The sequence below is a fragment of the Fusarium verticillioides genome, chromosome 1, assembly GCF_000149555.1.
Source record: "Fusarium verticillioides 7600 chromosome 1, whole genome shotgun sequence".
Classification (NCBI taxonomy): Eukaryota; Fungi; Ascomycota; class Sordariomycetes; order Hypocreales; family Nectriaceae; genus Fusarium; species Fusarium verticillioides.
Window position 1 is genome coordinate 2,608,128 of NC_031675.1, and position 22,603 is coordinate 2,630,730.

General features: G+C 49.2%; 5 protein-coding genes across 10 annotated transcripts; 2 read left to right on the plus strand and 3 right to left on the minus strand.

The window, feature by feature from the left end:
- Positions 1 to 2,271: 2,271 nt before the first annotated feature.
- Positions 2,272 to 3,274, minus strand: FVEG_01205 (hypothetical protein; the record flags this gene model as incomplete). The annotated part of the gene is made up of 4 exons (XM_018888034.1): positions 2,272 to 2,390; positions 2,579 to 2,628; positions 2,814 to 3,020; positions 3,261 to 3,274. The coding sequence occupies 4 exons, from the start codon at positions 3,272 to 3,274 to the stop codon at positions 2,272 to 2,274; spliced, it is 390 nt and encodes a 129-aa protein (XP_018743870.1).
- A 1,334-nt stretch (positions 3,275 to 4,608) lies between these two features.
- FVEG_01204 (hypothetical protein) lies at positions 4,609 to 6,820 on the plus strand. 3 transcript variants are annotated; one of them, XM_018888032.1, is made up of 2 exons: positions 4,609 to 5,665; positions 5,721 to 6,820. In XM_018888032.1, the coding sequence occupies exons 1-2, from the start codon at positions 5,102 to 5,104 to the stop codon at positions 5,955 to 5,957; spliced, it is 801 nt and encodes a 266-aa protein (XP_018743868.1). In that variant the 5' UTR covers positions 4,609 to 5,101; the 3' UTR covers positions 5,958 to 6,820. The 3 variants fall into 3 exon arrangements, with proteins under 3 accessions (XP_018743868.1, XP_018743869.1, XP_018743867.1); XM_018888033.1 differs by having other exon boundaries at positions 4,609 to 5,510; XM_018888031.1 differs by having other exon boundaries at positions 4,609 to 6,820.
- FVEG_01203 (hypothetical protein) lies at positions 6,371 to 10,131 on the minus strand. Of its 2 annotated transcripts, XM_018888030.1 has the most exons (3): positions 8,405 to 10,125; positions 6,876 to 8,355; positions 6,371 to 6,819 (listed from the first exon to the last, which is right to left on the minus strand). In XM_018888030.1, exons 1-2 carry the CDS (start codon positions 10,083 to 10,085, stop codon positions 7,304 to 7,306), a joined length of 2,733 nt encoding a protein of 910 aa, XP_018743866.1. In that variant the 5' UTR covers positions 10,086 to 10,125; the 3' UTR covers positions 6,371 to 6,819; positions 6,876 to 7,303. The 2 variants fall into 2 exon arrangements, with proteins under 2 accessions (XP_018743866.1, XP_018743865.1); XM_018888029.1 differs by having other exon boundaries at positions 6,371 to 8,355; positions 8,405 to 10,131.
- FVEG_01202 (hypothetical protein) lies at positions 10,053 to 11,480 on the plus strand. The gene has a single exon (XM_018888028.1). It carries the CDS (start codon positions 10,686 to 10,688, stop codon positions 11,205 to 11,207), a length of 522 nt encoding a protein of 173 aa, XP_018743864.1. The 5' UTR covers positions 10,053 to 10,685; the 3' UTR covers positions 11,208 to 11,480.
- A 289-nt stretch (positions 11,481 to 11,769) lies between these two features.
- FVEG_01201 (RalA-binding protein 1) lies at positions 11,770 to 17,902 on the minus strand. Of its 3 annotated transcripts, none has more exons than XM_018888025.1 (3): positions 16,968 to 17,902; positions 16,407 to 16,628; positions 11,770 to 16,326 (listed from the first exon to the last, which is right to left on the minus strand). In XM_018888025.1, the coding sequence occupies exons 1-3, from the start codon at positions 17,195 to 17,197 to the stop codon at positions 12,276 to 12,278; spliced, it is 4,503 nt and encodes a 1,500-aa protein (XP_018743861.1). In that variant the 5' UTR covers positions 17,198 to 17,902; the 3' UTR covers positions 11,770 to 12,275. The 3 variants fall into 3 exon arrangements, with proteins under 3 accessions (XP_018743861.1, XP_018743862.1, XP_018743863.1); XM_018888026.1 differs by having other exon boundaries at positions 16,953 to 17,902; XM_018888027.1 differs by lacking the exon at positions 16,968 to 17,902 and having other exon boundaries at positions 16,407 to 16,897.
- Between the last annotated feature and the right edge of the window lie 4,701 nt (positions 17,903 to 22,603).

The following is a 22,603-nucleotide window of genomic DNA, read 5'->3' on the forward strand; positions in this document are numbered from 1 at the left end:
GTCAAAGTCATACCAGATTGACCTTTTTTTCTTCATCATATCATGGAGGTTCTGATAGGAATATCGCGGTTCTCATGCCCGATCATTTGAAATGACCAAGGGCTGTGTCACAGGCGTGAGGAAACGGAAGGGTCTGCATCGGTTAGTGACAACAGCCACTTACATCGTTGTACTCATTCATGGGTTGCTCCGTGAGTCGTAAAATGGCTCAAGAGTTACAAATACGCTTTATGGTGCTGAAATTAGTTGGAAAGGAGTGGTGTTTCTACGCAAGAGCGGTGGTCGACTGCAAATCGAGCATAATTCATGTTGCCAAGGGAACAAAAGATGAGGTGTATTACTCTTGGGGAGCGGGCCGATTGACCGGCCGCAGAGTTCAGGTCATATTCGATGCGAGTAATAGGCGAGGGAGGGCCGAAGACAAGGTGAGAAGAAGGACGAAATAAATCCACGGAGCGTGGGGAGCAAGTTCAGATAAGGGGGGAGCGGAAACAATAGCGGTGAATAACAGAGCGGGGGGCACTGAAGATGAGTAGAAAATTATGGGAAGATTAGAAGAACGGACACAAACACGATTTGAAGATGAAAGGTTGAGCTAGGTATGCTGTAAAGACAGGAGACAAAGAGGAGGGGATTTCGATTGAACGGTGAGAAAAGAGTGAGGAATGGGGATGAGACAAGAGATGGGCGAAGGAACAGCAGATTCCAGTAAGTGAAGCACATAATCATTCTGTTATGTAGTGTTTTCTGGCCAGGATATCCATTGGATTGCTCGAATCAGATCGACATGCTCACCAAGGTCCAGACCTTCAAGAGCATGGGTGGGCTTGACGCTGACGATGTTATCACCCACCCACCATTAGGGACAGACCTACCATTGAGCTAGTGTGTATGTATTACAGTCCAGCAAACCCATTGTTCGACTGTGGGCTGGAAGCTGTGACATCGTGGATAACTTCCTAGCTTTACATCCACTCTTTGATGCTATCTATGCACCCACAGGTGGGCCGGGGTGGCTATGGCCGCCACCAAGTTCGCCAATCTCTTGGTGGGGTGATGGCCAAGACCCAACCTCGTCCCCCCAATTCCTGGTCTTGGATTCCAAACAATGCGATTCCGTACATGAAGTTTTTGTCTGTAGATGGCTGTAATCAATTCAACAAAGCCACAAAACTGCCACTCCAGACAGTGATATACCAGGGGCAACAGGTCATGCTCGATGAGTCTAAGCCAACTGATCGTTCTTAATCAAGAGAAAAAGCGTGGTGACACTCAACACTGGCCAGGTAGTGTTGGGTGAGTAGCATCGAGCACATAATACACCAAAGAGGGTGTAAAGGTATTTAGGAATTCTGATCAGAAGCTCAAAAAGACAGACAGGCTGTCGATGTCGAAGCCAAGGACACCAACGCACCTCAGCGGCCGAGGATGCCGTGAGCCGGTCTCGGGAGCATGTGGGCGGACGCGGGGTAGCATCATGGGTCCATGATTGGCTATCTGGAGGTTTCCTTTAGACATTAAACAGCGGACCAGGGCCCCGTTACGCTGTTTTTAGTTTCAAGATACATACATACCTAAGTGAACTTAACCGTGCGTGTTTAGTCGGAGTTCAGACCTCCTGAATAACGTGGCATTTGGGGAAATCCAAGGGCTAACGGTCGCCGCCTATCGATTCCCAGAGGAAGAAATGGCCATAAAGGCTAGAAAGACAGGGTGGGCAGCAGAGACAAGCATATAGAATGTTTCTAAAAAGTAACACGATAGGCTGTCTACGCTCCATTGTACTGTAAACAGCGACAGGCATACCTACCAACATGGTCCCAAGATGCAAACGAGATGAGAAGGTTGCTGCAAGCATTGCTAATGAATGCCGGAATATGGATATGGCATGGTGATGACGACTCTGCCACCCACCGTGTGTCATCGCTTCATAGCGCCCAATTCCCCAAGCGATGCTGATCACTGTTGAAGCTCGAGATAACACTAGACAGGAGCATCACTTGATCTGAGATGCTCGACGCTAAAAGCATGGACCAGACCGTGTGTGATGCAAGGTTTTGACAAGAGTCATGTCAAGGGGGAAATTGAGGTGTGATAGGCTGCCAACAGCTGAAATGGGATTGGGCATGAACTCGGGATCTCAAAGGTGATCCATGAGTCAAATTCTCAACATGTTCGAGAGGTCTGGGCGGGGGGACCTTGCAAGCTGATGAAGATTATGGTGTTTCGTATGCACATCACAGTTACGTCGTAGGTGTCTTATCATCACATTCAATCCCCCTTCCCACCACTCTTCGCTGATGGCGTTGCTGTGCAAGCAGTAAGCATACGGGCTTGTCTGATGACAAAGAGGCTAGCAACGCCCAAGAGTTTCGCTTGCTGGGCTGTCACTATATTTCTGGACACCATGCTCAGTTCGGACATACACAGTTGGTCATTGGTGTGCGACCAATCACAAGTTCTGATTAGGTCGGTCGTTTGTCGGTGCTTCGTGCTGTAACAGAAAGTCAAGATAAGCTGGCGCGAAAGTGGGAGACCAGGAGGGACCTCTAATCCTCCTCCAGAATCGTCACATCACCATCTCTGTTGCCGCTGTTGAACTGTGCCTGTGAGGCAGAGTCGCAATCCCTGCGATAAAACGCTTAAAGGTTTGTCTCAGTCGGTTGTTGCCTTTCTTTACAGAGACTACCCCGCAAAATGGCAAACATTCCACAGTACGTATCCATTTGTGACGTAGACGGGATCGCTTTCCGTTACGGATGTTCCAAGGGGGGGCCCTACGAGGCGCCTTTTTCGAGATAAGATTGGCTTACTGGGGCGGTCCCTTTGCACCCGTTTTCTCCGCAGTCAGCCAAACGGCGCTAATAGTGGTCTGTGTGAAGCCGCAAATGCCGTGGGGAACAGGGACCAGTGGGGCACATTGCCAGATCCTGCTATAACAGGTAAAAACTAGACGCAAAGTGGTTGAAGCCCAAAATGGAATTTGTTCTTGTTGCTCGGTCACCAGGAGAAAAAAGAACCTGTATAAAAGTTGAGGTGAATAGATAGCGCTGATGAGAAAAAGAGAAAAGGGCCAGGTGTCATGTGTTTTCTATGCGAGGTAAGTAGGTCGAGGAGAGTAGGGAAAGGTCTTATTTCCGTTCGTCAACTGAGGAGAAAGTATTTCCCAAATCTAGCGAGACAGCACCTGCGATAATCATACCTATAGTTAATTACCAAAGCAAGACGATAAAAAAGAAGGGAGATCAAGTAGCACTTACTCTTTTTGAGTCATCTTGACTGGACAGTAAGAAAGGTTCGTAAATGGCACCTTTCACTTGCCCTCGACCTAAAATTAGGAAAACACACAACTGTGAAACTGCTACTACCTTGGTATGTACCTACGCTACTACGGTCCACGCTAAGAAGTTCGTCGGCTACATCAAGGGGAGCGGTTAAAACTAACAACGGTATCCCCCCTTCCAATTCTGCTTCATTGCCCTTTTGGGGCGTGCCCTGGCAGCTCAAAACACTTGATCCAGCCCGAGGGAGCTTCCGACATCGTAACGTTCTTCGAAATGAAATGCCTGGTATGGATCATTAGTAGACGAGAACATTGAACCGGGGTGGGCGACCGAGGAAGTATGTACTCTGTCTCAAAGGTCCCTTAGAGTGTTGACTGAAAAAACAACGGTGTACCTCAACGCATCCGCCCCCCCTCAACGAGACATTGCACAAGGACAGATCATCATTCCTCGGTTCTTTTGCCAAGAGAATCTACCAACAGCTTCTCTGCACGAGTCCCCTTAGGTACTCTGTGTTCTACTTCTGATGCCATCAGATCTTGCCGAGAAGGGCTTCGGTAGTCTATCAGCAGTGGCAGATGAAAAAAGAGCCGCCTATCCAACCGACTGTTACACAAACAAGATCTCCGAGTCACGAATTTCGAGTCCAACTGACGGACTCCGACAGCTACGTGAGAGTCCGGGAGCCCAAGAGATCATATCAAAATTGGTAATGACTGGGCAGATACCCCAGACCCAGATAAGCCATTAGCCTCATGTTGAGAAGTTCAGAAGTTCAGAACTGGGTAAGCGACAAGAGACAAGGGTTCCACCCCAGGGCATTCTCCATTTCTTTCGGGAGGGGACACCCTCCATGATGAACCCTTGAGCATTACAGTGCTGGCTAGGTAGGCTGGTTAGTGCCCCACGACGCAGGCATCCTTGAACAGCTTGGCCAACCCTGACCCCGATTCCGGCGGGAAACTCCACTCTGCAGCGACTACGTCACTCGGCCCCCAGGCTCAATCTACGCGCTGCAGCCATTTCCCTTCATTTTGCCCCATCTTTTCTAGAGGTCTCATCCGTCACTGAAAGCCCCCCCCCATCACTGAACAACCTTGAAGCTAGCTGCGACTGCATGTACCGGCGTCAGCTCGACAAACGAGCATACCTGCCTGCCTACCAAGCTGGTCCCGAACCAAAAGGCCCCTGGTCGATTCTTGAATGCTACCGTCCGGCTCAGATCCTGGCCTTGACTCTTCACTGACGGACGACTCTCGATTCTATTCAGGTAGACTAACACTGATTGATGTTGATACCTTGGGCATGGGTGTTGCGCCGGTCTCGCTCGATTCTCAAGTTGCCGCTGACTGCCGATTTCCCCTCCAAAGTCCAAACGTTGACCTAAAGGTTGCCTTTTACCCAAACCGGCAACGGCGATCTCTCATCGCTAACCAGCTGTCTCTTCTCTCCTGTTTTAGAGTTGATTGACCCCATTTCGTCCTCTTCACCAACCCATCACTGTCCGGCCTTATCAACCCTTGGTCCCCCCCGTTCCCATCTCTGTTTTCTAAACTCTTTCTTCTTCTTCTCTTTCTTCCCCCCTTTACTCGATCTATCGCAGCTTCTTTGTTCTCATTTTTAGGATTGTTCGACTCTTAGAAAACGCTATCGGCAGCCCACAATTCTCTAAACACCACCCACCATATAATTCACGTGAAACGCTGTTGCTGCCATTCTCGAACCACTCTGGCGCCATTACCTCGCATATCTCCCCATATCATAGCATCTTCAAAACTATAACTACCAACGACTGCTGTCGTTCATAGTCGGCCATCATGTCCACAGACACAGTACCCCCCAACAATAACACCAACGCCGATATGTACACACGCAACAGACGAGGATCAATCACCCAGGCCGCCTTGACCAATCTCTTTCAAAGAGGGAACTCGGTTCCCAACAGCAATGGCTTTCCAAATCAGTCCTCGGGTCCAGTTGACACTAGTCGTCGACGTCTCTCCGTGACCACGCTTGGTCTTTCGGGCACTTCGCCCACAAACACCTCTTTCATTCGTCGAGGCAGCATGTCGACAAACTCCAATAACTCTGATTCTATTGATGAGAGTGCCATTGAAGATGACGACATGTACTCCAAGACCGCACCCACAACACCATTCGTTCGACGAATGAGCTTTGGCACTTCGAGCATGCGCAACATTCGCCCAAATGGAAGCCCTGGCAATGGTAACAGCCCATCCTCTCCTCCTACTTCTCAAAACGGGCGCCCCGTCCCAAGTGGTCGGAAGGCGTCGCTTGTTGGCTCCCCTAGTCAAGGGTCGAGCCTTGCGGCAGCTTTGTCTGCCGGACGTCGCCCCAGCCTCGCATCTTCTGTCACACAGGCAAGCAACACCAAAAGTCCAAGAGCCCCATCTGACAATTATATTTCGCGCCCAGACCAGCAAGGTTTCAACTGGTCCGAGCAGCTTAGGTCTCGTGCCGAGAGTTCCGTCATCGGTGCTCCTCGGGCTTCCTTCTCGTTTGCCTCCTCCTCCCCACCCCGGGGCTCCATTCACGACCGGGCGAAATCTGTTTCTGAGATGCCGCAGCCTCCTGTCCAGGCTTCTTCTGTCAAGCAGTCGCCGAGACAGCCGGAAAGACCAAAGCCTGATGCCTTTCAGGAGAGAATTTTGAAGGGTGACTTTTACATGGACTGAAAGCATCCGCGCCTCAGATGCATGTTCACTTGAAGATGATAACGACGACGATGATGACACCAACAATGACGATTCGCCTACCTTGCCACAATTGTCCGGCGCTCCTAAGAGCCGTATGCTGCCTTTTATACTCCAGTTGCACTGCTCAATTTTGTTTATGACATGGTTTGCCATTTTTCAGCAAATATCCCTTGAAGGAGATCTGTTGCTGAAAACAAGGCTTGTAATATGTTTTATGCTTTTGGTGTTTTGCAATGAACTTTTCTAGCGGGATCTACGGAGAATGCAAAACTGGCCACAAAACATGCAAAGCTGTATCAAACACTCAAAGGCGTACAAGGAGCGGTAACAGGTTATCTTGAAATGAGACATTGAAGGACGGGCAGGGAAGCTTCGAATTATAAATCACGAGAAGAGCAAGCATAGGGAATGCATGAACTTTATAAGTTGTTGGCGTTATGGCTTCGTCTTATGAGCACAGCTATGCCAATATTTGTAACTAGGAACCTGGTGGAAACGGTGTGCGGAGAGGACAGGGGCTGTCGACGCTCCCGAGCATAGAAACATCGAGGGACACGGTGATGCTTTGATCATCATGTGCCAGGGACCAAAAAAAATATATATATAATCATGGAACTGGAAGCAGATGATAGCCGGGGCGTCAAGTATCAATAATGTGATAGACCACAGCTAGAATGAATGGAATTGGTCTTGTCGTAAGGCCATACGGTCAATCCATGTACCGAAATCCTCCATTCGGTAGAACTTATGTCTCCAGCTTTATTAGAAGTGTGCGAGTGATGACCCATAATCTAATTAATACATAGTCCAGGCTCCAGCTAAAAAGCATGTGAATAACGTTTCAGTGAATTCGTTCTTCACACAGAGAACCTACAAGTAACGCTCACACCGCTTCGAGTACATGCAAATCGACACTGGCGCCAATGCACCTAAAACATACATTTCAAGCTGCAGCCCACATGCATATCGGGGGGTGCGTCCCGTGAGCCGACTGTTCGAGACACAAACAACCTGGCTTGGGACGTTTTGATTGAGTACTCGAGTGAGGCAAGAAAACCCAAGATGTCTATCATGGGTGACAAATAGATCAAGGTAAGTTTAGCGTATGCTCAGCGTGTCTTAGGCTGGCTGATTTTGGTACCTCGCCAACAGCTCAGGCGTTTTATTGCTTCATAAGGACCACGTTGCAGAAAGCCAAGTCTGACGTAGCTGCTTAGATATACAATCAAAGTATAAATTGACACCGTGAATGAAAAGCCACCGATATCTTTTTTGTCAGCAGGGATGGCTTATGGGAGGGCATCAAAAGTTCATGGCGTTGTTGCCAACTGGGGGGTTGCCTTGAAACATGGTGTTAAACCAGGGCTCCTCGAGGAAAATACGCATCCCATCTTCCCACATCCCCTGCGACCCCATTCCCATGCCCATGCCTTCCAGATCCCAGCCTGCAAAGTCAAGAAGATCTCCAGAGTTATAGCCGCCCATCCCATCCGCTGTGGGGGGTAGTGATGGCATTGCGGGCGCCATTGCAGCAGCCAAATCTGCAGGAAATGGCTCGTTGTGGTAAGGCATAGACGCGGTAGAGCTTGAATTGTTGTCGGGGGTGTCATGGAAGAAGGGCTGCGGAGGCTGCGGCATGTTTGAGCCCCATCCAACCATCGAAGGCCTGCTGGCTGAAGAGTCACGGTTTCGGGAGCCTGCTCCAGTAGCAACTTCTGAAAGGAGTTGGAGTGGAGTGTTGGCCGTAGATGCGTGGTCAGAAGGTTGTGGTGCCGAGTTATTGACAGGTAGGGGAGGCTGCTGTTGTGCCTGCGAAGGAGATGGTGTTATCGTGGAAGCTGTTGGAAGTGGCTTCGACTCTTTGGCTTCCGACTCAGCTTGTCTATAGAACCAGCTACGAAGCATAACAAGCACCACAAGGAACTTGGCTGCTGGGCGACAACGATCCTCCGCTGCAGTTGCGCGAAATTTGTCAAGCAGATTGTCAAGATATTTCCCGACTTGCATATCTTCCTTATCAATAACGCGGCCTAGCTCTGAGCCTGCTGCTGAGGCCGAAAAGTAGAGCTTGATGAGCATAACGACAGCATATGCGACCCGGACAAAGTTGAACACAGGTAAGCAGCGTATGCTGAAAACGTCCATGGCTAGAAATGTGCCAAGCATTTCTTTGATGGAACCGAGGCATACGGATATAGCACTGATATGTGCTGGGGATAGCCTATCACCCCCAACAAGCCCTTCCTGGAGAGAGCTTGTTGAGAATGGAGGTCGCAGAGGTTCGCTTGTACGAGCCTGCAACGCCACCTCATGCATGTACAAATTGAGGACGCCAAAACTTATCAGAAGCGTTGCTACTTTGGTCAGTGAGCGATTCCAGCTGTTGGCTGATTGGGTACATACGTTGAAGCAACTCAGGGGGGACCTTCTCTCTGTATCGTTTTAGGTCCTTTTCAAGCCCTTTTAGGATATACTGTGTTCTCATTTCTGAGATATGGACGTCAAATGTGGGATCGTCGAGAGAAAACTGCACATTAACTTGCTCGGAAAGGTGATGTGTCCAGACCAGATGGCAGAAGTAAGCATCCGTTGGCGCAGCGTTTGGCGACGACTGCAAAAGATGAAGACTCTCTTCCATAAACGGGGTCCATCGGATGAGATTCGGTCGATGGAGGGCCATAGAAGTGTTGGTTGCCAGGAAATAGCATGTCAGCCATGTACGGCGACTCTCTATGCTTGTTGGATCAGGGGGTGCCCAACGACGGCTCTGGCCACCTGGTCCGGTACTTGGGTTAGGACGCCAGGTATCAGGCACGACTATTCCACGGCGCTGTTTCAATTTCTGGCCGAGTCCAATATCGATAGCCATAACAGCCGCCGTGTGGACCAACTGATAAAACTTCAGCTCCTCAAAATGTTCTGGTGGCCAATACCAGATCACGGCTACATTGAGTGCTTGCACTAGCTCTAAGCCTTTCTCGCCCGAAAGCATCACCTTTTCGGCGAATGTGAGCTTCATCTCTTTTTGGAGCACCTTCTGGAGGGCAGGTGACTCAGCAGAGGCTACTGCCATGATGGCCAGAAATAGTATAGGTTTTGTTTTTCTAAGCTCGGATGCTGTGAAACCAGGTTGGAAGATAATAGCCGGCAGGTGTGAAATCATGTGGTCATTGTAACGAGCAAATAGCTCAACAGCTTTCTCCATCGTGATAACACCACGGTCCACGATATCACCACCCTTTGCCCTTGTCAGATAAGCCGCCAGAGCTTCGGCTGGTGTTTCCTCGGTAGCAAGCTGTTCAGATGAGCCTTCACGGCCATCTGTAAACTTCCTCTTTTGCCCAGTGGCTGCTGTAGCTAATGCTGCCGTGGACTGGGCTGGGGATGCGCGGTCTGTCGTTTGTTCCACGGTCGGCATCGACGGCATGGGTGATTGCGCCGATGAAAACGACCCCCATGCAGGGGTTTGCCCGGGGTTTCGCCATTTCATGTTATTGTAAGAAGAAGCGGCTGTGTTGGATTCGTTGGGTGGTTTCGGCGCAACGTTTCCAGGAGAGTCTCCCCAGCCGTGACCTTGGTTTTGTGTATGCGCTTGGCCTCCCCCAGGTGTCGCTCTTGCTTGCAAGCTCGCTGTCAAGGCATCAATTTTCTTTTCCAGCTCAGCCACTCTGCTGTCCGTCTTCTTCTGGCGCTTTCGCGTTGGCATTGTCACGACGCAATTCCTTCCAGCCTTCCGGCATCTCTTACAAGGTCCCTCGTCATTGGGATCCGGTTCGCAGCGAACCTTAAGCCCACGACATGCCTCACAGGCCCTCGGTCGCTTCGTATCGGTGCCGTCCCCGTCGTGTTCGGCATCTTGAAGCTGTTGGTTTTGATGTTGTGGCGTATCTCGATTTTCGGTCGATGCGCTGGGGGTGTTCTCGGCACTGTTGTGATCATCCTGTAAGTCGTGGACTGGTATCAGGGCACTATTGCCATGAGGGACATGATGGACTGGCGATGGTCTTGAGGTTGCCTCCGTGGCAAAATTTGCTAATGCTGAGGCTCTATCGCCAGTTGCGCCAAGACGAGGATCGAGCTCCATCGGAGCTTCTTACTTTAGTAGGCCGGTCTTGATGATGCGATGGAAGAGGACGGCGAAGGTTATCGCCGACTCCGACGCTTCCGAGAAGTGGTTGTGAATGAGTCAGCAAAAGTCGGAGCATCTTGTCCATATCTCCGGGTCATCGGCGTGATCGCTTTCATCATATTCCCTCCGACTAGGTATACCAAATTTTCCATAAAGGTTACAACGATCTGCTGTCCATTGGGCTCACTCTTCGCAACGGTTGCATCTATATTACATGATTTGAACAAGACTCTTCGATAAGCTCGAAAAGACAGCATAAAGGAGCCACAAGAAACACATTGTCTAAGGTCCTACAAGCACATGAATTGGATGACCCCTAGTGCTCTCTACATAAGGTAGGTAGGTAGACAGGTAGGCAATCCACTTGCATGCCGACCCATTAGCCCATCTATTGGACCAACAATTCACCGTCAATCCTAAAAAGGAAGAGCGAGGCATTTATACCTGTTTCTTGTGTTCGCACATCCTCATTTATTTCCGCTTTCCCTTTCACAGTTTGCCTGCCCTTGGCTCATCTCTCTCAAATATCAATCCTCTTCTTCTACGGCTTTAACCATGGCTTTCACGCTTTACGATGCGACTATCGTCGAGGCAAAACTGGCTCTGGCATCACTGGATCATATTCTCACCGAAGCGGAGAAGCATAGCAATGCAGCCAGCTTCCCAGATGCGCGACTCCACGAAGATATGAACCCGTTGAGCTTTCAGGTCCATGCAGCCACTCGATTCGCTGAGAAATTAACCGCCCGGCTCTCTGGAAGGGAGTCTGTCGAGTTTGAAGACAAACTCGTCACATTTCAGGATATGCACTCGCGTATTCAAAAGGCCCAAGAGTTGCTTGGGAAGGCTGATAAAGGCGTCGTGAATCAGCAGGGAGAGGAGGTTGCCCCAACAGCGTTGCCATCGGCGGGAACAATGGATCTGCCTGGGAAAGCATTTGCCATGGGAGCGGCTGTCCCTAATATCAACTTCCACCTGTCAATGGCTTACGCTATTCTGAGGAAGGAGGGTGTACCTTTGGGAAAGAAGGACTTCATCATGCCTTTTGTGGGCGAGTATATTGTCAAGATGCAATAGAGGCGGCATAGCCTGAAGTCAATGAGATGACAGTTTGACCACACACATATCGCTGTTTGGCCTTGCACCACATGCCTATATTTATGCTCAAGCAGGTTTGCGATTGAATAACCTGGCTGGCTAGGGGAGGAATGAAAACTCAGAACTTCGATCCTAAATGATAAAAGAATTTAGCTAGCTTAGTACAAATTTAGTATACATTTAATATGAGCTTAGCGTACCTTTTGCTAGGTTTATTTTAATACCTTATATCAAGGTCTCCTATTTTCTTACTCCCTGAGGGCTGACTAGGTAGGTAACCATTGAACTCGCAGGTAAAGGGCTGAAAGGGTACTGAAGCATGAAATGATATTAGAAGAGTCTTAGGACCGTCAATACACTGAAATCGCCAGAATTATCCTTAGTAGTCACAAGATTAGAAGATTTTTCCTCAGACCAGGTGGGTAGCACATCTATTAGAACATAGATCGTCTGCATCATAGCTCACGGGCGATGAGGCAAAGATTACGCATGTGCCCCGACTTTGAATCAGCAGTGCACCGGCAAGGGGTGTGTTGCAAAAGCCGAAAATACATTTGAACAGACAGTTGAGCAACAAAATCACATAATGAATTCAAGTACTTGTCACAAGACAAGAAGAGATATGACAAGCCGATTCTTTCCGGTCTTGACTGTATCAGGATCCTCTTGACTCAAAAACTATCCGCAACACCTTGCTAAGTAGAAAGCGGCCCGCCCATCATCAAGATCAGATCAATGACATTCACTCCAGTTACAGTCGTTGAAGTTCTTCACCGACGTTTCCATATGGACCCTATCAGCATATGTTCCTAACCTGGGTCTTCTCTTGGGCAATTCGTGGCAACGCTCCATCTCCTCATAGTGTCAATCAATCCAAAACAGTATTCCTCCTCAAATGGCCATTTGATCGAACTCCAAGATGCAAGGTATTAATAATGTAAGTCGTTATGAAATAAAATGGTATGGTATGTATGGTATCATCGCATGGTGAAACGAGTGGGTATGTAGCAATAGCAAAACACATAGAAAACCAAGCACATATATAGTTTAGAATCGCGTTTCTTCTCGCAAGCGGCTCTTGGATCCCTGATGGTGCGGACCCATCATGCCACCCATGAATATGGCACTCTCACGGCGTCTGTTGCCGGGTACAAAGCTTTGATCGTGTGCTGCGGAGGCGCTGGCGAGATCCTCGTGTGAAGCTTGCAGGAAACGTCGGTCGTAGGCACCGCGTCCTTCGTTGGCTGAAGGTGGTCGGTGCCCAATATCGTAAGCACCAGCTGGAGATTCGTAACCAGGCCTGGTAGCACTTGAAGGAGGTGAGGCTCGCACTGGAGCATTGTTGATGAGAAGCGGAGGAGTCGGAGTAGATCGCTGTAGCTCTCGAACATTGTCCTTCCGCATCTGCCCGTGAGGAGACGAGCTACCAGACGTTGATGGGCGAGCAGGTAGATCAAATCGCGGCGGTGCTTCAAACCGCTGCGACTCGGGTTCAGAAACAGGTGAAGGAAGCTCATAAACCTCAGGATCAACACCGAAGATTCCCTCATAATTTTGGAGGAACATTGCGAAGACTGGCGCAGGTATGTTTAGAGTTGGCGAAAAGACAATCCCAACGTTGCGAACAGTCATCTTATTCATGTCCGCATTGTTGATAATCTTGATCAGGAAGCCAATCAGATACTTAAGGAGGGTGGCATTGGCTTGAGGGAGCCGGTGTACCAGCTCACCCAAAGCAGTCATCTTTTCAGCATGGTCCACAATCTCCATCGTTGTTAAGAACTCCATGTGCAAATCCCTTGTCAGTATTGTTGTTGGTAGTTCTCGCAAATACAATTTCAGCAGCGAGGCCACAGCATGAATGTCATAGTATTGACGGTCAGTCAACAAGTTGATATCCCCTTCGACATTGAACCGTTCTCGAAGTTGCTTAATAACCACGTTGGATCCACTAAGTCGAAAGATTCCCTCCTCAAGCACAGCATTCTTGGAATCCAAATACTGGATGCATCTGTAAACGACGGCAGGGAGTGGTACATTGACATCTGTAGGAGAACAAAATCGAACAGCTTCCGCCAGCGGGGCTCCAAAGGCTTGTCGCACAGGACCTTGGTAAGAGTTTTGTGGTGGGGTTGCATTCGCACCAACCTCGCTACCACCAAACAAAGAATCTTGACCCTCTGATGAAGACCTAGTCTTGGGTCCAAACCCAAAGAAACTTCGCTTCCTCTGCTTCTTTTCATCAGGCGTCGGACCATAGTTCGGTTTGTTTCCCCAGGCACCCAAGTCGGATATAGGCTGCGGATCCTTGGGTCCAGAAATGATCTTGCTCTGAGATGAGGAAAAGCTGTCAAACCCATGGCTTTGATGTTGGTCAGGCATGCCACCCGAAGTCTTGGGTCGAGCAGGACCTGAAACTTGGGGGGCATCTCCTGCTTGAGTGGAATCGTACCGGACGCCAACCAGTGTATCCGAATCTGAGGGATGATGGTATGGCTTCCCGGGGGTTTTTCGAACTTTGCCTGCAGAGGGGCGCTCTGCGGCTGTGGCTGTACCTTGTGCTTGCCGATCCGGAACAGGTCCACCCCGGGAAGGTGGAGGTTCAGAATCTTCAGGGTCACGATAATCAACCCATTGGAGGAGAGCATCCACCCAAAGATCCCGTTCCTTATCACTTTCGGCACAAAGAACATGTCTGAAGTGGCTGCTCGTGTCCTTCTTCTTCGGTTCCAGGATCAGGAAAGCATGACGAAATTGGTTATCCAGATCATCACCGTTTGCTACACGCGCTGGTGACTGGTTGTCGTTATTCTGATTCTGCTTGCCAATCTGCGCCCCCTGTAGCTTAATTGTGCCCAAGTGCGCACCTCCAGGCACTTCAAAGTACTTGAGCAGAGGTCCATTGAGAACGAAATACCTTGCTTTCCAGCCCCCAAAATTCTTGCCTTTCTTTGTTAGATAACCACTGCGACAAGGCCGCCCGTCAGGCCCGATCTTGTTGCCATTCATCTCGGAGCTCGAATCACCAATTGATACCGAGTCGTCTAGATTTGGTGGGAGAACATGAGTTGACAAATATTTGCAAAGTTCGACAGCTGTTTTTGTGTCAAAAGGGATATCCAAAATGTCATCCATGAACTGCTCCAGAATCGTCCTACGGGCATCGAGCTTGGCCGGCGCATGACCGCTGAACAGGGAACGTTCTGGAGCTCTGACTGTGTATGATGTACATTGCTTGAGCCTTTGATCAAGTTTTGTCAACGAAGCCAAGTCTTTCTCCACTCTCCAAAGCTCGCCATCGTCCGATCGCGAGATGATAGCCAGAGTAAACACTGGGTCTTCTTCGAGTTGTGTGAGAGACATCATACTTGCTCGAGATGGTTTCATGCGTGATGATGCAACTGCAATTTTAATAGAGGGCAGAGCATTGGGCGGGAGCAGAAGATCAGGATATTCTTCTGTGACCAGGCCTTTGAAGACTTCTGTACGCTCGCTAGGGCTAGACATTCTGATGGATGGTTGATCAGGGTGACTGATGGATTCTTGCTGTATGGTACGACTTTTTTGCGATACCGAAGTTTCTTCGGAGACAATGCTTTTGCCAGCTGCTCGAGCTGGTGCTGGGGCTGGAGTTGCTAAAGGGGTGTTTGGTGGTAATGGAATTGGTTGACGAGGCGGTCGCGGGGACAATGGCGCAGCCTGAAAATTCATCGACCTTGGAGACAAAGGTGGCGAGTTGAAGTTTGAAGGCCGAGGGCTTGCAGGGAGACCGGGACTTAACAATGGCGCAGGGATTTCCCTTGTCTTTGTTGCGCTGAGCATTTCACCGAGTGAGGCTGTACCGAGCTCCTGCGCAGGAGCCTGGGGCATTTGAATCGGAGATCCAGGTTGACTGGACTTGCCTGACTTGCTCTTTTTAGATGCACTGCGCGCAGCCGCTTCCTTGAAAGCAATAATCTCTCGGTCTCGATCGTCTTCCTCTCGAGTTCTTCGCCGACCTCGTCGATCGTGAACGATTTCATTAACTTCCAGTATATCGTCAAAATCGGACTCAGTCTCTCCATCCTCCGGAGATGGGCTCAGCTGCGTCCTCATTTCTTGCTTCAACTTCAGGGGTGCTGGAGGTGGTTTCCTCGGTGGCGGCACCGGAAACTTGGATAGTCCTTCATCAGGTTGGGGAGTAGCCTCGAGAACCGCGACTGAAGGAAGGTGGTTTACCGGTGGCTTGGGCGGTGGCATTTTGGGCGGTTCACTGGGGAGGCTACGCGATGGAGGTATGGCGACATTGTAGGGAATCTCTTTCAGAGGCTCATCAACCTTGTCCTTCCTTGCCTCCTCAGCGGCCCGTTCTTCAGCCTCGTGATCGTACTTGTCTAAAGCGTGGTCTTGCGGCTTGGGCATAGCATGTGCAGGGTTCAAGAGTTCGCCCACAGCGGAATGAGGTGCGCTGGGCTGATCTGCCGGAGGAGTAATGGGATAAGGCGCTATGGTAATATCGATCGGCGAATTTCGAGGACTTTCGGCTTCGAGGACTGGCGACTCTGGTGTAGTTTGTTCCTTAGCTCGTTCAACATCGACTCGTGGAAGCGAAGGCACAGGCACTTCAACAGCTTCTTGGGTATTCTCTTGAGGTGACACCGAAGCAGAGGAAAGTGAAATGACTTCTTTTAGCTTCTTCCTATACTTTTCCTTATCCTTCAAAGCCCTTTCCAAGTCCTTATTAAGGCCGAGAATCATGGCCCGTTGCTTGTCCACTAGGCGCCATAACTGGCTGTTCTGCTGTGACTGCGAGTGTTTCTCTTTCAGCAGGTACTGGATAAGGGTCTCGGGGCTGCCTGCTGTCTTAATAAGATGAGCAATCTCTGAAGGTCCATGTGGACCATCTTGACTCCCAGTTGTGCCTGATTTGGTGGAAATTGCTGAAATCGCTGAGTCAATAGACGAATTTCGGGCGACTCCTTTCGAAGCTTCAGCCTGGGCCGCAGAGACCGGACCCGCCATGGCCGGTTTTTTAGTTGAGTCGGAGCCTGGAACAGGCTTTGAAGTTATGGGCTCGGAGACGATTCGCAAAACATTCGTGCTTCCTGCATAGCCCTGTCTATTATAATGTTAGTCTACAGCGGCAGAGCCTGGAGAGTCGTGGTGATTGCACCCAATAACCACTTATAATAGACAAACCTAGGGCTGTGAGGTTCTGGGGATCCTTCGTCTGAGGAATCGCTGTAGAATGATGTCTGCTTAACAAGACTCGATTTGTTCTCAAGTTCTTGATTAGCTCGATGTGCCGGCGTTGGGGTAAACCGAGTCGGGAAAGCGGCGGTTCGCGGACTGGGACTTGCTTGTCCGTAAGGGAAGTTGGCGGAGGTCGCGAGCGGACTTGAGATAGCTGGTCGTGGGGATCTAGAGATCGCAGTGTGTTAGAGGTGGCGCATCGAAAGGTTCCACGGCAGAGCGCAATATGATCGCGGGTTGGGGGAATGGTGATAGCACTAAGTGCACTGGAGACCTCGCACAACGTTCAACCCGGGGCGAGCAAGAAAGATAATCGCCGGTTAAAAGAACGGCCAAGTAGTAAAGAAGTGTGGAGGGGAGAGATTGTGAGAGACAGAAGGGGGCCAAGAAGAAGCCTGGGGCAGGTGGCCGGGGGGTGTGTGGAGATGACCCAAGAAGAGCAAGCAACCAGAGATAGCTTGGGGTTGGGATGAATCTGCTGAAGACAGGTACATTATGTATGCTTACCGTGGACTCGACAAGGACAATGGACCAAGGGATGGTACACTTGGACTTGGACGAATGATGCGACCAACCGTAGGACTATCGTCAACGGGGACTTCGTAGGGAGATCGAGCCCTGTTAAGGAGGATTTGATCGGATGATGAAGTTGCTTCCACTGGAGTGGTGACGGAGTTGGATCTGGGGGCAGTAGAGGCAGCAGAAGCTTCTGCACTCTGGAGCGCAAGCTGTGGCATGGTGCACTGGGCTCCTTTGCGGTGTCATGCACCGGAAGGCATCAGCCAATGGGTCGCAGGTATCACAGCGTACTATACCAGGCGCGAAGTGCTGATGTGAGGTAAGTGAGGCGTTTCGAGATGCCGGTTGCTGCAGTGGGAACAGTCCGAGCCCCAACGTTACATGCAACTGTAGCCGCGTTGCAGCGGAGTACAAGCCAGCGTGAGACGGTACAGTAGCGTCTAGTATGAAGAATAGGACAAGAAAACGGCAGCGGAGGATGGATACGGGTATAATACAGCTGGCAGTAAGAGAGTTTTCGGTAGGTGTGGAGTGTCGTTTAACTGGGGAGACGTGGTAGAGAGTTGAAGCGAACGACTGGGAAGCCTGGAAAGTCGTCGCAAAAGGTGGATGCCGGGCTGCCCTGTACAACGAGACAATATACCTTGCCTTGGGAACGGAGCGACGGCGGCTGCTGGCAGGGAACGTCGTTTACGCAGAGACTGGTCGGGCAAGCAAATTGGCAAGTGAATGCGGTACTCGCTAGAACGTGTGTGCGCCGGCGCGTTCCAATAATTACTATTAACAAGAAAGAAAGCAAGGGAACCGAGTAATGCGAAGAGGTAAAAGGAGGTACGGATACCAATGAATATTGAGAAATGATTTGAGGGGGAGATTTGCTGATTTGATAGCCTACTATCGACGAAAAGTGAGGTGCCGCCCCTCGTAAATCCTAATATGGAAAGGGGGGCGGGAAAAACGGTCGTCATTATCGGCTTCCTTGAATCAGTGACCTGAGAGTTCTAACTACTACGTACCTTAGTACAAGAGGCACCTAACAAAGCTTATTAGCACCAGCTACACGACGTTCACTCAAGTTTCACATATTTTGTTCAATTTGAGTAACTACTGTGGTCTCTACATGCGAAATCGAGTCAGGTAAACCAACATCCAGCGCTACTGATACTGACACAATGGGGTCGTTTGCCCACTTCCAAAGGCTTTGGTCAGGTGCACGGAGGTGCCTCCGACCCTGAGGACTACATATCCTTGGAGAAGCTTACATACCAGGATCAAGGGACCCCTTTATCCGTCCCTTATTAACACAAGATAGATGATGGATGCCCTTGCATCTTGCACAGACTCTACGTACACTAAGCTCAAAGCGCTTATCATACATATCATACCTAGATGCTGGATATGCTGAGATGTCGCGTAGTTAACTAACTGTACTCTGTATCTGCAGTACGAATACAAACAGATCTTGCTACTGCATATGCAAATGGATGTTTCAATGCATGCTGGATAAATAGAATCAGTGTGATAATAAGGGGTGACTCGCCAGCTCCCCGCTAAAGGCCACTAATAGCAAACGAAGCACGCGAGGCTTCCGCCCTGCCCACTCGAAATCGACAATCGTACCTCACTAGAAGAAGTCACACAAGCGTCCACTTCATAGCTGTGGATGATGCCTGTCTAGTAGATTGTGTCAGGGTTCAATTACTGGAACTGGGACTGATTCGGTTCCATTGATAAAGAGCGGCGGCTGCTGCGGGGAATAGTTTCGATAATTTGTCTTTCCATCGTCATGATGCTTACATACGTCGGTCTAAAACCAGTTGTAAGTCCAACAAGAGCCTCGAGGAATATTCGTTGTTTCATTCGAAACGGAGGCTTGGAAGATCTAGAGTCCAAATTAGCCACCTTCCATACCAAATGCTCAAAATACTTTGTTTTAGGCTGCAACACGACTGGTACGCAAACTGACACAACGGGACGTTATGAGAATTTACTCTCCCGTCCCGTGGACAATAACGTTACGATTTAGTGCCAAAGCTTAGGTTCACGCGGCGTCCAGAATCCCGATGCAAGGGAGCTCTAGAAGTTTGCCTATTCAAAGTTCAACCCTTCTTAGACTCGGCATTATAGCCCCAAGTTCTTGGTGGGATCTCAGGACCTGGGGATGCTCTTCAACTTGAAATTCCTTCGTTTTGTAGTTTAATCTTGTGACACTATATGGTCTCAACTAGCGTGGCTGCTATATTTGTTCGTATACTTGACATCAACTCCTACAATCTTTGTGCTGGAAATCATTACAGTCAAATGGCCATCACAGTCTGTAAGTGGGCTCTTTTCTAAAGCAATCACAAGGGCAAGGGTCCCTCTAGAAGCCTCAGTGACGGTGTTCCAATCAAAACCGCGGTGGCTATTGTCACGTCTGATCCTAGTTCCCAATGATTCGCAGCACTTTACCGGATACAGCACGGTCAAACAACCCATTCCAGGGATTCCAACGTGGCAAGGGTAATTGAGCCTAACCATTCTTGTCTGGTCATGAAGGGTGGGTGGCCGGAAGATTTCTGAGGTGCATTGGGTCCTTGGTAAAAGCCAAACAGCCTGGACAAGCTAGGAAAAGAAAAGATGGGACCGTGTTCTGGATGGAATGGAGTGACTATCGTGAGTGAATGAGCTGAGAACCACCAGGTTCCACCTCAGGAGGTTGATACATATACTAATAGCAAATATTATTGTTGATTGCTAATCTTCATACGGAGTATTCTCGCAAGTGATTGCCCTGCACGTTTCACAACTTGGTTGTCAATCACTACACGTCTCGCTCATGCTCTGATATATCCAAAAACAGAAGGTATGGTCAATAAAAAGCACAGACGCACGTGTCCCACCCTCAGTCGATATCCATTCTATCTGCGTTATGCAGGTACAATTTGGCCATCTCAAGTGGTCCGGATTCCGAAGATCCATATGTTATCACCCGTCCGTCTTATTAGAACCCTGTCGGCACCACCAATGTTAACCGCCCGCCAAATAATAAGAAGCACTGACCAAACTCCTTGGCGGGAGACACAAAGCAAGCCTCGGATCGATCTCTTAGTCTCCTAGGTTTCTTACCAAGGAGCGAATCATGCCGGCTGTGTTTGGGATCTCAAGGAGAAACGCAAGGCGCCTCGGGCTAGCATAGCTTGTAACAATGGGGACTTGAAATTATTCTTAGCTATCTGCCTCCATTTGTCCAATGTTTGGTATGATCACCCACACTTCAGCGCGTATTCGAGACAAACACAACAGCCATCTGGCAGATTTACTGCAAGCCACTCCGAAGGTATCACATCCAAGACGAACGAGGCGCATATAGGGGAGAAAGAACAGTTCGTCCTTGCTTTCGGTGCCATTCCATAAGACATATCTTCGACTCATGCCAGTCCAACACTCCTTGCAGCTTTAGGGACTGAGACAGTTCGTCAGCCCTCCTCGACACGAAAACACGAAATCCTTCCGTGTGGCTGGTACTCCGTAACTAAGGCAAGACAGCCAGATGAGGCTTGGAAGCATATATTTCGCACCACCCGAACCATATCCTTGATACCTATGTATCCGATCTACCAAGCAAGGCACGGTCACAATTTGGGCCAAGATTCATCCCGAATAGTGGCTTTTCTAACGAAAAGACACCGACTTCTTCATCAATCCGGTTTTTCACCTGACTCAATCCCCCAAACCCACGTACAGATAGCCCCAATGTATGAAATGACAAGGTTGGTCGCTGGAGGATGGCAGAGAATGATGAATGGTTGGGTTGTCAGATGGGTCCAGATACATACAAAGGGAATAGACCGTTTGAATAGACTAGGTATTAATATGCAGGGCCTGAAAGTCACACATTCCTTCAATATGGGTCGTACAAAATTATGCAAGCAGTTACATTAGGTATGTTGGGGAAGAGAGGAGAAAGTACTCCGTACGGAGTACATATGTTAGTAGATACATACCTCGTAGTACCTAAAACTTAGTAGGTAGTGTCGGCAAAAGCGGTGTGATTTGGAAAAGTGATAAGAGTCCTCATTTGTTCATTGCGGATTGGACAGCTCAGGACTTCCATGGATCTGAAAACTGTGTTACCAGTGCCGAACTCCTTTAATTATGCATACTACTTGTACATATGCTTCGGACACCATAGCAGCACGGTACATACATAGGCCTAGATACCTAGGCTAGAGAGGTGATGAATACTCCCCACTACTCTCATACCTTGTAACCCGCTGATTTCGATCACCATGATCCCGCCCGCGACGCACGGGACAGTTTTTGTGCCAATTCCCTGCATTGCATCCATCGCCTTGGTGTCCTTTCTCTATTGCAGGTTGTGTTTTGATGCTCAGCTCCACATATCCTTATGGATTCCCAAGCTTTACTGATGCTATCGTTACAGGGTAGGGTTGAGGAAATACACCTCGAGCCCGTTGGGAACTACATAGGAATTTATTCATCTAGTTATATAGGGTATTTTGGTGGCAACGATGGATGTTGTAATCTTTTTCTTTTATCTTTTGCAGATGTACATCTGGGCACATACGGTTAGTTGGGGCGTGTTGTAATTATTCGGTTTTGGATTCAAATACCATAGATCAGCCGATCATCAAGGACACAGTATGTCACCGTAAGTTCAGAAGTTGAAGAGCGTATTTTTCACCCAGGCCGTATGAGGACATAGTCCACAAACTCGTGTCTGGCATTGAACTCAGTTGAGAATAGAAACGGGATAGGCAGGTCAACTTGTAACAGCGAACGACCGAGTGAGGTGCTAGATAGAAGATAATAACTACCTATTTCGGGTTTCTCGCCCTATGTATGAGCCTAGCAGCTGGCAAGACAAATGTTCTGACACCGGATGCGTTGGCCCATGTGCTTGTCAGAAGCTTGGTTACATGTGCTGATAAGTAAAGATAGTCTACATAGATAACCTCACCGATCACATAAGACTAGCAATTGCCTCGACCCTGGCGATCAGAATAACCCTATCATGTCAGAATGTGCCCCAAGGTTTCATCACTCCTGGTGACTTGCTGAGGTGCAGGGGTTTCTAGGTAGTGCGCATGTTGGTTTCAGGAGGCGGTAGAGGTGGTAATTGCCAGGGTGAGTATCTAACTGAAGTTCTACCTCAGATTAGGACTTGAATTTGTTAAGCGAGACGTTGAAGAAAGTGAGTCGGCGTCTCGGACCCACTCGCTCCGAGTCTCTAGCTTCCGATCCGGGCCTTGGCACCGGCCTCTGGAAGTTTGAACTGCCGTACCGGTAGACAACTTTGTGAAACCACTCTAATGTTTCATTGACTATAATATTATATCCGTCGCCAAAACAAAATGAAGCTCAGCTGCGATTCGCGCTACCTCGGTCGTGTACTCGACATATACACAAACTGAATGGAATATATTTGTCCGTCGACACAATCACAATGGCATTCTTTGCCAATCTACCCAAGATGGTATGGGGTTTTCTGTAACCCAACTCGGACAACTCAGCCCTGCCGGTTGGCACAAGGTTTTCTCTGTATCCTTTCCATTTATTCAGGGTCCAGGGGTCCAGAACGTAGGCTGTGCCGAAAATTAAACACATGACTGGTTGTATCG